Raw genomic sequence first — 14,423 nt, 5'->3', positions numbered from 1 at the left:
CCAGGTGTTGGGCAGAAATGAAGCCGGGCCGGCCTGGGTTTTTCCGCCGGGAAATGGGCCCAGATAAACCCGTTTGAGGCCACGATCCTGGGCGACCCCGGTGGGAGCTGATTAGCCCGGGCAGGGCTCGGCTCCATCCACGTGGCCCAACCGCTTCCAGTTGTCGGAGGGTATTCCCAACATCTCCTCCTCCGCTGAAAAAAACAACCACCCACAACAGCAGAGTACAGTATGTATATATATTTTTTTGTCTCTCCTTTTAAATAAGAATTCCAACTGTCGCGGGTGTTTGGGTGTGCCAAAAAAAAAATGCCATCCTGTCCCTGTTTCATCGCTTAATCCCTTCCTTTGTTACGTTTTTCTTGATCCCAGGTGCTGGATTTTTACCAGATTACCAAACAGATGTTTAGGAGGAAATAAATATACTGTAATCAGTCAGTAGGTTGAGAGGATTAACTAAAGGTCTTCCATTCTGGAATTTTCGAGGATCTGAAGCTGCGTGGATTTGGGGTGTGAGATGGGCCCGGGTTTATTGGTGGGCTGTGGTTCATTCATTCGGTTGTATTTATTGAGTGTGTAGTGTATTGTACGAAGAGCATTGTACTAAGCGCTTGGAAAGTGCAGTACAGCAGTAAAAGAGTCCCTGCCCACAACCGGCCTCAGTTGTATTTATTGAGTGCATAGTGTGTGCAGAGCATTGTACTAAGCGCTTGGAAAGTGCAGTACAGCAGTAAAAGAGACAGTCCCTGCCCACAACCGGCCTCAGTTGTATTTATTGAGTGCATAGTGTGTGCAGAGCATTGTACTAAGCGCTTGGAAAGTGCAGTACAGCAGTCAAAGAGACAGTCCCTGCCCACAACCGGCCTTTGGTCTGAGCTGAAGCTACTCTAAGGACAGATCTAGTTACCAAATGCAAAATAAGAAGCCAGAATGTTGCCCGACAGGACTTTTGCGGCCTTAACAGTTGTGTCTCGATCAATCATAGTGTTTATTTTTCATGGTCTCTGTTAAGCATTTACTATGTGCTAGGCACAGCGCTAAGCACTGCGGTAGATTCAAGCTAATCAGATTGTGCACAGTCCATGGCCCACGTGGGGCTTACAGTCTTAATTTCCGTTTTACAGATGAGGTAACTGAAGTAATAATAATATTAATGGCATTTGTTAAGCGCTTACTATGTGCAGAGCACTGTTCTAAGCACTGGGGAGGATACAAGGTGATCAGGTTGTCCCACGTGGGGCTCACAGTCTTAATCCCCGTTTTCCAGATGAGGTCACCAAGGCTCAGAGAAGTGAAGTGACTTCCCCAAGGTCACACGGCAGACGTGTGGCAGAGTCGGGATTCGAACCCATGACCTCCGACTCCAAAGCCCGTGCTCTTTCCACCGAGCCACGCTGCTTCAGGTACAGAGAAGTTAAGTGACTTGCCCAGAATCGTACAGCATGCTGGCCTGTGGCGGAGCCAGGATTGGAGCCTAGGTCCTCTGACTCCCAGAGGACCTTTACACTTGGCCGCACTGCAGAGCTGCGGAACTCGGCAGCAGAAACATCATCATCATCAATCGTATTTATTGAGCGCTTACTATGTGCAGAGCACTGTACTAAGCGCTTGGGAAGTACAAATTGGCAACATACAGAGACAGTCCCTACCCAACAGTGGGCTCACAAACAAACAAACAAAGTCGGGGGGGAGTCTAGATGCTTAAAAATGCTAGACACAAAGGGGTACCTGTACCAGAAGACGGAAAAATCAGCTTGAAGATGATGATGGTGGTATTTGTTAAGCGCTTACTATGTGCAAAGCACTGTTCTAAGCGCTGGGGGGATGCAAGCTGATCAGCTTGCCCCACATGGGGCTCACAGTCTTAATCCCCATTTTACAGATGAGGTAACTGAGGCACAGAGAAGTTAAGTGACTTGACCAGAGTCACACAGCTGACACTTGGCGGAGCAGGATTTGAACCCAGGACCTCTGACTCCGAAGCCCGTGCTCTTTCCACCGAGCCATGATCAGCTTCAAACCAGACCATACAGTATAAAACCAGATGACAGGCCACTCTTTGCACTCTGTCATCCTTTCCTGGAGTATTCCCCTTCCCTACTATGAGTGAGCTCTCCCCTCTTGCAAAACTCACTTTTCCCACACAAACCCGACTCCATGGGTTTATCTACCCAGATAAAACCCGCCTGGCTGCAGTCACTTTGATCCATTCAGTTTCCCCTGCCATTCACCACTTAAATATGCATACAGTGTGTTGACATGCCTTCTGTGTTCGGCTTCATACGTTTCTTTTGTGTGGTTTTATGCGCCTTTCACTTGTATTTTTTATTTGGGTCTTGAGGAATTTGGGTGTTTTTTTAAAAGCTTCTTCAGGTCAGGAGCCATGTCTGCTTTTTGTTGTCATTCTCCCCTTCAGGGCGATCTGCATATGGTTGCCATGGAATTAATTTCACTGCTTTGACTGATTGATTGAAGCTAGGTGGTTAATCCTAGGCCTTATTGACTGTACATCATTAATAATGGCAATGCTTAGTGAACCAGGGAACATAGATGGAAAACAGACTCACTTCAGAATCTGCTTTGGAGTTGCCAAGAATGCAGGGAAAGGCCAAATCTGGATGGAACAAACAATTGCATATTTAAAAAAAATGATATCAGAATCTCTTGTTTACAGAAACACATTAGTTTGGATTATTTTCTGAATTGTCGTGTTTGGAGGCAGTAGGCGGGAATAGATGATTTCTCACGGGCCCTCTCACCTCTAGGATTTTGAATCAGTATCGGGATTCTGGAGAAGAAACGGGAAAGTGAAAACTGAAGTGCTTTCTAGATTTCTTTTTCACTGCAGCCCTTGGTTGAAACTGAGTGGAGCGAAACTCCGGATAACGAGCCTGGATATGCACAGTACATATCTTGGGGTGATTTAGACAAGGTGATGTTTGTTTGATTCAGCCAGTCTATAAAGTCTCTCAGTGCACATGTACAAATGTACCTGTTGTGTGTTAAATCCAGGACTCTCAGTGCAAGGAATAGTTTGGGATCCGGAGAGAGCAGTTGATTTCTTGATAAATCAAGTTTCTCCAAATTGGCAGGTAAATCGCTGCGAGAAAGTGACGTCAGTCTGTTGGAGTTCAGGTTAAGGGTCCGAAGTGATATCAGGCCTTTAAAGACTCCCGGTGGAAGAAACCTAAGGTTATTGCTGTTCAAGTAGAGAACCTGCAGACGAGAAAGCCCATTAAACACATCCCAACATGACCCTGTCTCCCAGACAAGTTGCAACATGTTTCCTCCTAGAAAAAGTTTCAGTAAGCCTGAGTTCTGTGAAAAATGGTAATTTCCATAACAATGGGAAAACCGATTTTGATTTAAAATGAGAACCCGGAGCTGTGGCATTTGGAGAAGGAGGTACAGATCTCCCAAATCTTCCAGTCTGTTTTCTGCCAAGTGTAGAAATTCTGCCGAGATGATACCGCCTTTCAGATGTACCAGTTTGTTACCGGCCAGAAAGGCACTGTCGATGCTTGGGAGAAAATTGATTTCTTTAATAGCGTTGTCACGGAGATCTAAGGTTCTTAATTCTTTCAGGTGGGTGAAGGTTTGGTCCTGAATTGCCCCAATGTGATTTTGTTTTAGATCAATATACTTTATGTTAGGGAGGCCATCAAAATTGGAATTGTAAAGTTCGCCTAGCAGGTTGAATGACAAGTTGAGAATTTGGAGACTGTCGAGGCCATAAAACGCCCCCTTTTCAAACCTGTTTATCTTGTTGTGGGTGAGACTTAAGACTTTCAGTCTTTTGAGGGTCCGAAAGAGCTGGGCCCCGAGAGAGAAGATAAAGCCATGTGAGAGGTCCAGTTGAACGACCGAACTTCTCTCGAGCCCGGAGAAGGTGTCACTGTTGGGATCCTTGAGGTTCTCAAACCCAAATCCAGAGCCTATGACGTGGTGGCGGAGCACCAACGAGGAAACCGGTGTCCCATTGATGGCGGCACAGAAGCCTCGTGTGATGTCGGCGGACCAGCCGTTCCCCGAAACGTCCAGGGTGTCGAGAATGATGTTCCTGAACGGGTTGCCACACGTTCCCCAGTCGACCGGCCTGTGGCTGAACAGCTGGTTGTCGGCAAGGTTAAGCAGGGAGAAGTGGTTCCCCTGGAGGCTCTGGAGATCCCTTTCGCACACAGAGGAGATCTGGTTTTTGGACAGGTCCAGGGTCTCCAGAGATCTCAGCTCCCGAAATGAGGCGTGAAGGGGAAGACTTCGGATGCGGTTTGCGGACAGATCCAAGCGGATCAAGGATCGTAAATCCCGCAAGTGGCCGTCCCTGAGCACGGATTCCGAGAGGCCGCAGTAGAAGAGTCGTAGCTCAAGCAGATTGGACAGTCCCCGGAAAGCGTCGGGATCCAAGAAGAGCGCCGGATTGTATCCCAAGTCCAAGACTTTAAGATTGGGCAGGTTCCTGAAAGCGTCTCTGTGGATGGTCAGGGCAGTGGCTTGGTTCCCAAGCTCCAGCAGTTCCAACTCCTCCAGCAGTGGGAAGGAGGTGGCGTTCACTGTCCTGATACGGTTGAAAGCCAACAGGAGCTTCACTGTGGTGTTAGCGACCAGGGGCACCTGGGTGAGGTTGCAGAAATGATACACGGCAATAGGTCCCGCCGTGGAGCGGGGCAGAACTCTTTGTGCTGGGCTGGCTCCCAACAGCATTCCTGAGAAGAACACCAGGGAGAGCCACATTGTGATTCTACAAGGAAGAAACAGGAGGAAAAAAGTTCCATAAATATATAAGAAGGACCATTCTGAAAAGGAAATCAATGTCAGTTATGTTTATTGAGCACTTATGTGCTCTGCACATGTACTAAGCGGTTGAAAGGATGGACAGGAGAAAAATTTTGGCTTCTAAGCCCAGGACTCACTCTGTCTGGGGATTATTAGGTCCCGTGTGAAGGAGTTCTAAGGAAAAAGAAGACATAACATTAATTTGACAGGATAGAACCTAAAGGAGGAGGCAGGTCATAGCAAGACTATTTATAAACTCAACTCAAAAAACCTAAAAACACCTGATTACAAATTCAAGTGACAGCTCCATACAGTGTGGCAGAGATATACACATAACAGGAAGTAGTAAAGGTTGATGATGTCATTGGGTTAAGGAAGGGATATTGAGTTGGACGATAAGTCCTTGGCAAGATATTAGAGACAAACATAGAGTGTGTTTGAGAGAAACATTGAGGAGTATTAGAAGGTTCATCTCTAACCATGAGATGTAGTGGGTGTAGTGAAGGTAATTATCACACCGATCCCTCAACCAGGCTTGATGATGATGGGGTCTCCTGTCATAAACGGTGGTCAAGTCTTGGTCCAGTCCCAAAGCCCTTCGGAAGCTGGGGTGAAGGAATTTGTTAGACCGAAAGGGGTTTGCCCACCACTATTCGCTCACTTCCACTCTCTCATCCCTGGCAGTATTGGGTGCAAAGAGGGAGGAGAGGGTACCCAACGTGAAGTACAGGAAGCCTTTTCACCCGTAACTCCCATTTACGGCAGAAGTTACTGCGGCATATAGCCAGTACTCTAGTGCTGGCCATCCCAGAAGTTTCCAATATTGGAGGGGAGAGGAGGAGCTGGGGATCACCATTAGCAATCACAATAATGACAATAATTGTGGTATTCGTTCAGTGCTTACTGTGTGCCAAGCGCTGCGCTAAGCTCTGGGGTAGGTACAAGGCAATCAGGGCCCACGTGGGACTCATAGTCTTAGTAGAAGGAAGAACAAGTATTGAATCCCCATTTTGCAGATGAGAGGGAACTGAGGGGCAGGAAGTGAAGTCACTTGCCCAAGGTCTCACTGCAGACAGACGCCGGAGCCGGGATTACAACCCACGTTCCCTGTCTTCCAGGCCTGTGATTTTTCCACTAGGCTGCACTGCTTCTGAGAGAGAGATGATGAAAGTTGAGTACAAGGATGCAGCTATGGTAATGATTGAGGTCTTTTCTCAGGGAGAGAGGGGAGTTCTACAGGAATTGGAAGAGAGAAGGAGGTAGACCAGTGAATTCTTCTTCCCTCAATTTTCAGGAACAAGCCTCAACCCTAGATCATTATCCTCTGCGGTTTCATGTGTTCAGCGTAATGATGAGTGTACTGTGCCGTTTAACCAAAGCACCGCAGGCGGCTAAACGACAGGCAAATAAATGCACTTTATGTAAAAGAAGAAGAAAAGGGGTCATCCATTTTTAAGTGGGATCATCCCGTTATGTTCACCGATTAGCTGTTCAGTAGTGGAAATAGATCGCCCAGAAGCATTACAGTAGAAACACAAGGCTTCACGCTTCTTCCCTGAAGACAGAGTACTGTTTGATTTGTGGTAGTGCTTTTGTAGACCTCGGGGCTCCTGCAGATTACATCAAATTAAGTGTTCTGTTGTATCTGCCAACTTTTCCTAAGGTATCTTTCTGTAGGGTATCTTTTCCTAATAACAAAAACATTTGACTTGGCAGTAAGTGTCATGTAAAAACATGGGAAGTGATTTTCCCCATCCTTTTATTCAGAAAGTATCCCTTATAATTTTTAAAATGCCAAATGGCTCTTCCCTTTATTTTAAATATTAAGATAGCTCACAGAAAACTAACATTTTTCCTTTATCTGGATTAGAACTGATTATTTTCCAAGTCATTTTATCTCCCAATATTTCACCATATTTTATATTCTTTTGTGTTTTGCGCAACATAAACAATGAAGGATGAAACAGTGCTCAGCGCTTAGAACAGTGCATGGCACATAGTAAGCACTTAACAAATGCCATAATTATTATTACTTCAGCCTTGTTCCTGATTTCCTTCATGCAGTTCCTGTTGAATTGCTGAAGTGTACACCCTGTTAAAGAGGTTTTTTGAAATTAGGGTGATTGAAAAGCAACTGTCTTTTTAAAGATGGGATAAATAGTACAACAAATAAAATATTAATTTTTTTAGAATGTTTCAGTTCAGGTTTTGCAGTTGAGGGTGAAAATTATAGCAAGTTTGGAGAAATGTGCAAAATTTCTAAATTTATATGGCATTTTAAGTCCCAAGAAAAGTTTCATTAAGTGGTCTTTAAAATATCACGGTAGTTGTCACCTATCTGTCATGCACCTTATCCCTAGTCTTTAAAACCGAATTCTTTTTCACACCTCTTATGTGAGTTTGATTTTTTAAATGATATTTGTTAAGGACTTACTGTGTGCCAGGCACTGTACAAACTACTAAGGGAGTCTTCTGGTCTCCTTTGCCAACCGTGGTTTTTCCAACTGTGGTTCTGGCTATCACACTTCATGTTTAGTTTACTGTATTGGGTGGGCAGTCACAACCATAGTTTTGAGGAACCATGTTTTTTTTATGCCTGTATACCATGCTACTTGTCTTTGCAAGCTGACAGTTCCCTTCTGACTGTTTGCTACCCCAAGCGCTTTCAAGTCAAAATCTGAACTCAGGCCTCGAGGGCGAGGGAGTGGTGGGGTCTTAGGCCTCAAAAGTATCCCTTTCCTCTGTCCCGTGCCCCACCGACAACTAGTGGATACACCTACACAAACCTCTACACACACACACACACACATTCACTCACTCATTCACTCTGACAGGGCCGGTAGTAAAAGGAGAGGGGCCAAGGGAAAATTGTAGGAGAAAAATATGAGAAAGAAGGAGAGAAAACTGAGGAGGAAAGAAAGAAACAGTGAGCATTTCCGCTAGCAGTTTCTGAAGAGCTGTCTGAGTATTTAAATTTTGTTTTGTGTGGAATGATGACTGGCCCTTTTGCTTCTCATGCATACTGCCCGTTTGCCCGTGGCAGCTATTAAAAGCTGTGGAGCCCTTGCTTTTTTTAATGTTATTTAAGTGCTTACTATCAATCAGTGGTATTTATTGTGTTTTCTGTGTCTAGGAGACTGCCAGACACTGCACCAAGCGCTCGAGTAGATACAAGAAAATCAGGTTGGACACAGCCCTTGTACCATGTGGTACAGTATTAATCCCCAATTCACAGTTTGGGCAACTGAGGCACAGAGAAGTTGTGTGACTTGCCCAAGGTCACACAGCAGACAAGTGACAGAACCTGGATTAAAACCCAGGTCCCCCTGACTCCCGGCCCCATGCTCTATCCATTAGGCCATGCTGCTGCTTCTTGCCTCCATAGTAAAGACCCTGACAACCTGTTGCATGTAAATTAGAAAACCATTAAAGGAGGTGAGGGGCAGAGCCACAATACTAGGGAAGCAATATGGCCTAGTGGAAAGAACACAGGGCTGGGAGTCAGAGGTTATGGGTTTTAATCCCGTCTCTGACACATGCCTGCCATGTGGCCTTGGGCAAGTCATTCAATTCCTACAGACTTCAGTTACCTCATCTGTAAAATGGTGATTAAGATTGTGAGCCCCACGTGGAACATGGGCTGTGTCCGTTCTGATTGGCTTGTACGTACTAGTGTCTGGCACATACCAAGTGCTTAACAAATACCATAGAAAATACTATGGTGGGTTAGGGATAGAGGAGGAGGAGATGAAAAGAAATTACAAAACACAAATGTTGGTCTGGGAGAGATTATTGACTGCAAGAAACAGAGAACTGTCAATAGGAACCTCAGCCAATATAAACATATCCGCTTTGCTGTCAGGAGTTTGCTGGGCTCTGTGAGTTGTGAGGCTTGGAGCCAGGAGAAAGGAAAAGAGGAGTGTAAAAGCCCAAGTGACTCGCGTTTTAGCTGTACAGGCTGTTGGCGCAGCAGGGATTAAACCCGAGGGATCCAAGGCAGGTGGAGTGGGTGAACCTTGAAATGTGCTTTCGGCAAAGGCCTAATGAGCCTTGTAGTCATCAATCAATCAATCAATTGTATTTATTGAGCGCTTACTGTGTGCCGAGCACTGTACTAAGCGCTTGGGACGTACAAGTCGGCAACACATAGAGACAGTCCCTACCCAACAGCGGGCTCACAGTCTAGAAGGGGGAGACAGAGAACAAAACCAAACATACTAACAAAATAAAATAAATAGAATAGGTATGAACAAGTAAGATAGAGTAATAAATATGTACAAACATATATACATATATACAGGTGCTGTGGGGAAGGGAAGGAGGTACGATTGGGAGGGATGGAGAGGGGGACGAGGGGGAGAGGAAGGAAGGGGCTCAGTCTGGAAAGGCCTCCTGGAGGAGGTGAGCTCTCAGTAGGGCCTTAGTCATGGGAGAATGACCAGCTCTGGGAGAGAGAGAGACAGGGCAAAGGTTGGCAGAGGAGGGCAATTGCTCAAGTCCTTCCTGTTCAACCAATTAGGAGCCACCAGTCTTGCCCTACTGTTGGGGCTGGGGAGGATTGGGCAGTCGGAGGAAGAAATCTACTCATATAAGGACGCAGATCAGAGTAAGGGAAGGGGAAGGGTAAAGTACTGAAAGATACAGGCTAGGTACCAAAGGGGAATGAAGAGTTGTTTGGGCCCTGGGGCATATATCCTTGTTGGGGCGTCTGGCATGGGGGTGAAGGGGGGGGGTGGCAGTGTCGTGTAGTGGTGAGGGAGGAAGTGTAGAACTCCAGAGTCTTTATCTCCAGAGGGGGAACCTGCTTACTGGGCATGCTGCCAGCCACAGTCACCCAAACAACATTGGAGGGCTTCTTGCCAAGAAAAGGTCCAAGTTCAGACCCAGGCAAAATCTTCAAGGCGAGAAATGGCCGGAGGGCTGTGGTTGGGGCTAAGACAAGTTGGTAGAGTCCTCCATCTGATGTGCCGGTATTGAAGGACATAACGGCAGGTACTGTTTGGAGATGCTTCAAATCTAAACAGCGTGCCAAAAAATTGATGCGATTATGATCTTCTTCAAAGGGTAGTTTTTCTGCATTTTAAAGCCTTCCCTGGCTTTTCTTTATTATCCCCTAATCAATCTCTTTTCCAGAAGCTCTGGGACTTCTTTCTGTCACCCAGGTAGGAGTCCTTCCATATGTTAGAGGAGAAAGAGGGGAAATTGGGTTTTTCAGAGACCTGAGTGTCCCTTTTCACCCCTGGGATGAGAATGGGATCGGACTACTCTGCGTCCCACTCCCTGTTCCTCCACCTTCCCCGAGTGTGATCCAGGACCTGGCAAATTCCATCGACAATCCCAGTGATACTAGAAAAGTGAGGAGACCTCGTCGATGGAATTTGTTCAGTGCCAACTGAATGCACAGCACTGGTAGACCGTGAGCCCACTGTTGGGTAGGGACTGTCTCTATATGTTGCCAACTTGTACTTCCCAAGCGCTTAGTACAGTGCTCTGAACACAGTAAGCGCTCAATAAATACAATTGATTGATTGATTATTGACTGCTTTGGAAAGTACACTCGAAACAAAAGATTTAGTCCCGACCTCAGGAAAGTTACAGTCTAATGAGGGAGGCAAACTTTGATTCTATTTACTTCTTTCATTTCCAAAGCACTTTCACATTATTCATTCATTCATTCAATCATATTTATTAAGTGCTTACTGTGTGCAGAGCACTGTACTAAGTGCTTGGGAAGTACAAGTTGGCAACATATAGAGACAGTCCCTAACCAACAATGGGCTCACATTATCTCAATTTTGTCTTCCCAGTACCTCTGCATGGTAGGAAAAGGCAGATATTATTTTTCCCCCGTTTATTGCTGAAAAAACTGAGGGGAATAGAAGTTAAATAACTTGCCCAAGAGGACACAGCAGGCAAGTGGCAGAGCCGGGATGAGAACCTGGGTCCTCTGTCTCCCAACACCCTGTTTTTTAAGTCGGTCTTGGTTTTTTAAAATAGGAGGAGAATAGCAGGGATCAGCAGCCCTGCAGTCATCCCCCCCAGTTCATTCCTTCATTCATTCAATCGTATTTATTGAGTGCTTACTGTGTGCAGAGCACTGTACTAAGCGCTTGGGAAGTACAAGTTGGCAACATATAGAGACGGTCCCTGCCCAACAGCGGGCTCACAGTCTAGAAGGTGGGGACAGACAACAAAATAAAATAAATAGAATAAATATGTACAAGTAAAATAAATAAGTTCTAGCCAAGGACCTCTCCTGACCCCAGGGGATGGCTAAGGGGGCCCCTCAACATCCCAGCCCCAGATGACTGGTCAAAGCAGCTAGCACTGGTTGTTAGTCCATTGGGCCAAGTTCGGTGCCCTGAAGATGGGGTTAGATTGATTTGTCAATGATCAAATTTTAGGCACTTTTATGTACTTTCAACATTAGCTCCTTTTTCAAAGTGATTTACGATTCATCCCTGAAGTTCCTGAAAATGGGACCTGCATGAATTCAAAAAGACTGCAGACCTTGATTGATGAGTGTCCACAAAGCCTCTGTCTGGGACACCCTTTTCTCCCTGCTCCCGTCGCCCCCTCTGCCTCCCCACTCTCCTCTGTCCCATCACATGTTCAACCACTCTAAATGGCTTTTATAGTCATTCATTCATTGAGTCGTACTTATTGAGCGCTTACTGTGTGCAGAGCACTGTACTAAGCGCTTGGGAAGTACAAGTCGGCAACAGATAGAGACGGTCCCTACCCAACAACGGGCTCACAGTCTAGAAGGGGGAGACAGACAACAAAACAAAACATGTAGACAGGTGTCAAAATGGTCAGAACAAATAGAATTATAGCTCTATGCACATCATTAACAAAATAAATAGAATAGTAAATATGTACAACTGTATACAAGTGCTGTGGGGAGGGAAAGGAGGCAGGGTGGGGGAATGGGGAGGAGGAGAGGAAAAAAGGGGGCTCAGTCTGGGCAGGCCTCCCGGAGGAGGTGAGCTCTCAGTGGGGCTTTGAAGGGAGGAAGAGAGCTAGCTTCGCGGATGTGTGCAGGGATTGGGGGCATTCCAGGCCAGGGGAAGGATGTGGGCCGGGGGTCCACGTCATCATTATCGATGGCCCAAGCACTATACTGTACTATGTCCTTGGGAAAGTGCAATAGAGTTAATAGACAACATCCCGTCCCTTAAGGTTCTTACAATGCAGAGGGGTAGACAGACATTTAACTTGACTACCTGATGTAAATATTTTTCTGTCTGTCTCCTTCAGAGAGTAAGCTCCTTGTGGGCAGGGAACACACTTCTTTGAATGGTGCATTGTAGCCAGTGGGCATGCAAATGCTACTGCTATTACTACTAGAATACCTTCTGTGTCTATGCACTGTTTTAGGGGGCATTCAGGGAGGGGAGGAGTACTGCTCAGTGTGAATATTTATTCGGTCTTGGGCATGGCCTCTGATTTTTCACCTTTGCTCAGTTTCTACTTCCTCTTTACAAAAGTCCTGGCAACCCTTGGTCTGGACATGATGATGATGATGGCATTTGTTAAGCGCTTACTATGTGCCAAGCACTGTTCTAAGTGCTGGGATGGATACAAGGTTATCAGGTTGTCCCACTTGGGGCTCACAGTCTTAATCCCCATTCTACAGATGAGGTAACTGAAGCACAGAGAAGTGAAGTGACTTGCCCCAAGTCACACAGCTGACAAGTGGCGGAGTGAGGATTAGAACCCACGACCTCCGACTCCCAAGCCCGGGCTCTTTCCACTGAGCCATGCTGCTTTCCAACCTCGTTAATATTGGTCCCTGTTAGAATCAGAGTCCCATCAGGTGCTTGTGGAGTCATTCCAGAGGGCTTCACAGCCTGCTGGGCCAACTTTCTTACTGTCATTTTCAAAAACACTGCCTTTCCAGGCCTCTATGATTCTGGAGTTACGGTAACTGGGTTCACTATTACCACATCTGTATTTCCTCTTTCGTAACAGGGACCGGACTCTTTGTTGCAAAATGTTCATGTAGAGGGAAAGGAAAGTTAAAACTGGTCGAACTAAGATGCATTTCAGAGGCTGCACTTGGCAGTCACTGGTTTGAGGCCCTTAAGGCTGCTAGCAATGGGGTAGCCCCGCTCTGGGAGAGAAACAGGAATAGCTTGGGAGGGAGGCATTGGCACAAAATGTAAATACAAACTCCACTGCCTGCGGAATATCTTCGTGCTCTCTCTTTCCTTTTTCCTCCCCACATTGCCTAGGACTCGGACTAGAGCTCCGCACCCAGTGGAGGCTCCATAAATTCACATGACTACATGAGCCACCTGTCTTTCCGGAAGGGTGACCTTCACCTTGACCCCGCTCCCAGTCTCAGCCGGGCTTTGCAATGCGGCTTGTGTATTTTACCTCGGCAGGTGGCTTTCTCTCCTTCTGTGCGAGATGGTCCCTGGAAGCCCAAATCTTCCGGCCCAGGAAGGTCAGCTCCAACAGTCTGGCACCCCGCGGGATGAACTCACCTTCCCTATCTCCTTCCTGCACTGTGTCCCAAGGAGGCTGAGAGCTGGCCGGTCTCCGCTGACTTTGACGGTCACTACTCTCAGGGATGCTTGTGCCCTGGTCAAACTCTTGCTTACTTTTCGGTAAGGACTGCCCACTCCCAGCCACCCCCACCCTAATAAGAGCCGGAAGAAGGGTGCAAGACCCACTGGTCCAGGAGAAACTTCTACGCAGGAGGATGATGAAACCATCCAGGTCAGCTGGTTGGCTGTTGTTCTTAAAGCTCTTCAGGGAAGGAGTTTCCGTGGCCTCCCAGGGCAATTCCTCCCCCCACCCCCCCCCCATCAACAAATCAGTCATATTCAGTGAGCATCTACTGTGTGCAGAGCACTGTACTAAGTGTCAGGGAGAGCGCTAATCATTCTGGGATTTGTTTAGACTGTGAGCCCACTGTTGGGTAGGGACTGTCTCTATGTGTTGCCAATTTGTACTTCCCAAGCGCTTAGTACAGTGCTCTGCACATAGTAAGCGCTCAATAAATACGATTGATGATGATGATTTGTTTAGTGCTTACTGCATGCTGAGCACTGGAGGAGATACAGGATGATCAGTTTGGACACAGTTCCTTTCCCACGTGCGGCTCACAGTGTGAGCAGGAAGTAAATGCAAGAGGGCTGACGAGAAGCCAGTTCTTCTGACTCCCAATTCTGTGCTCTTTTCACTGGAATTAGTGCACATGGTGCCCGCTCTCAAGGAATTTACAATGTTGCAGGGAACCCAGATACCAAAATAAATTACAAGTAGGAGGAAGCAGTATAGTATATAGCTCCGAAGTGCAACAGGGGTATGTGAGTACCCAAGCAAAGAGGGTGGAGGCAGAAATAGAGAGAAGCCTGCTAAACTGAAGTGTGCTCGTAATAGAAACCCATCAGGCTCAGAGGAAAATGTTTTTATTGTTTTTAGAGTAGCTGTGAATGAGAGGAGCTTCTGTGCCAGAGCAAGAGCAATTTATTAATGCAGAAGAGCTGCGGTAACCACCAGAGCCCAAACGTGGTTTGGGATTTTTATAATGGGTGATGGGAATGTTTTATTATGGGGTTTTTTGTTTGTTTTGTGGCCAGAAAGTAACTGTATATTGCACATCTAGGCAAAATGGATAGGAATGCCTTCACATCTAA

General features: G+C 46.4%; 1 protein-coding gene across 1 annotated transcript; it reads right to left on the bottom strand.

The window, feature by feature from the left end:
* Window positions 1-2,469: 2,469 nt before the first annotated feature.
* Window positions 2,470-13,258, bottom strand: LOC119940723 (toll-like receptor 5). Its single transcript, XM_038760996.1, has 2 exons — window positions 13,156-13,258; window positions 2,470-4,738 (listed from the first exon to the last, which is right to left on the bottom strand). The coding sequence occupies exon 2, from the start codon at window positions 4,729-4,731 to the stop codon at window positions 2,827-2,829; it is 1,905 nt and encodes a 634-aa protein (XP_038616924.1). The 5' UTR covers window positions 4,732-4,738; window positions 13,156-13,258; the 3' UTR covers window positions 2,470-2,826.
* Between the last annotated feature and the right edge of the window lie 1,165 nt (window positions 13,259-14,423).

The sequence above is a fragment of the Tachyglossus aculeatus genome, chromosome 19 (assembly GCF_015852505.1).
Source record: "Tachyglossus aculeatus isolate mTacAcu1 chromosome 19, mTacAcu1.pri, whole genome shotgun sequence".
In the NCBI taxonomy this organism is placed as follows: Eukaryota; Metazoa; Chordata; class Mammalia; order Monotremata; family Tachyglossidae; genus Tachyglossus; species Tachyglossus aculeatus.
The sequence above is the reverse complement of the archived record's forward strand: the minus strand, read 5'-3'. Positions and strand labels throughout refer to the sequence as shown.

Bases quoted from the DNA above. Each gene is read 5' to 3' on its own strand.
- LOC119940723 (XM_038760996.1), bottom strand. From the start codon at position 4,731: ATGTGGCTCTCCCTGGTGTTCTTCTCAGGAATGCTGTTGGGAGCCAGC.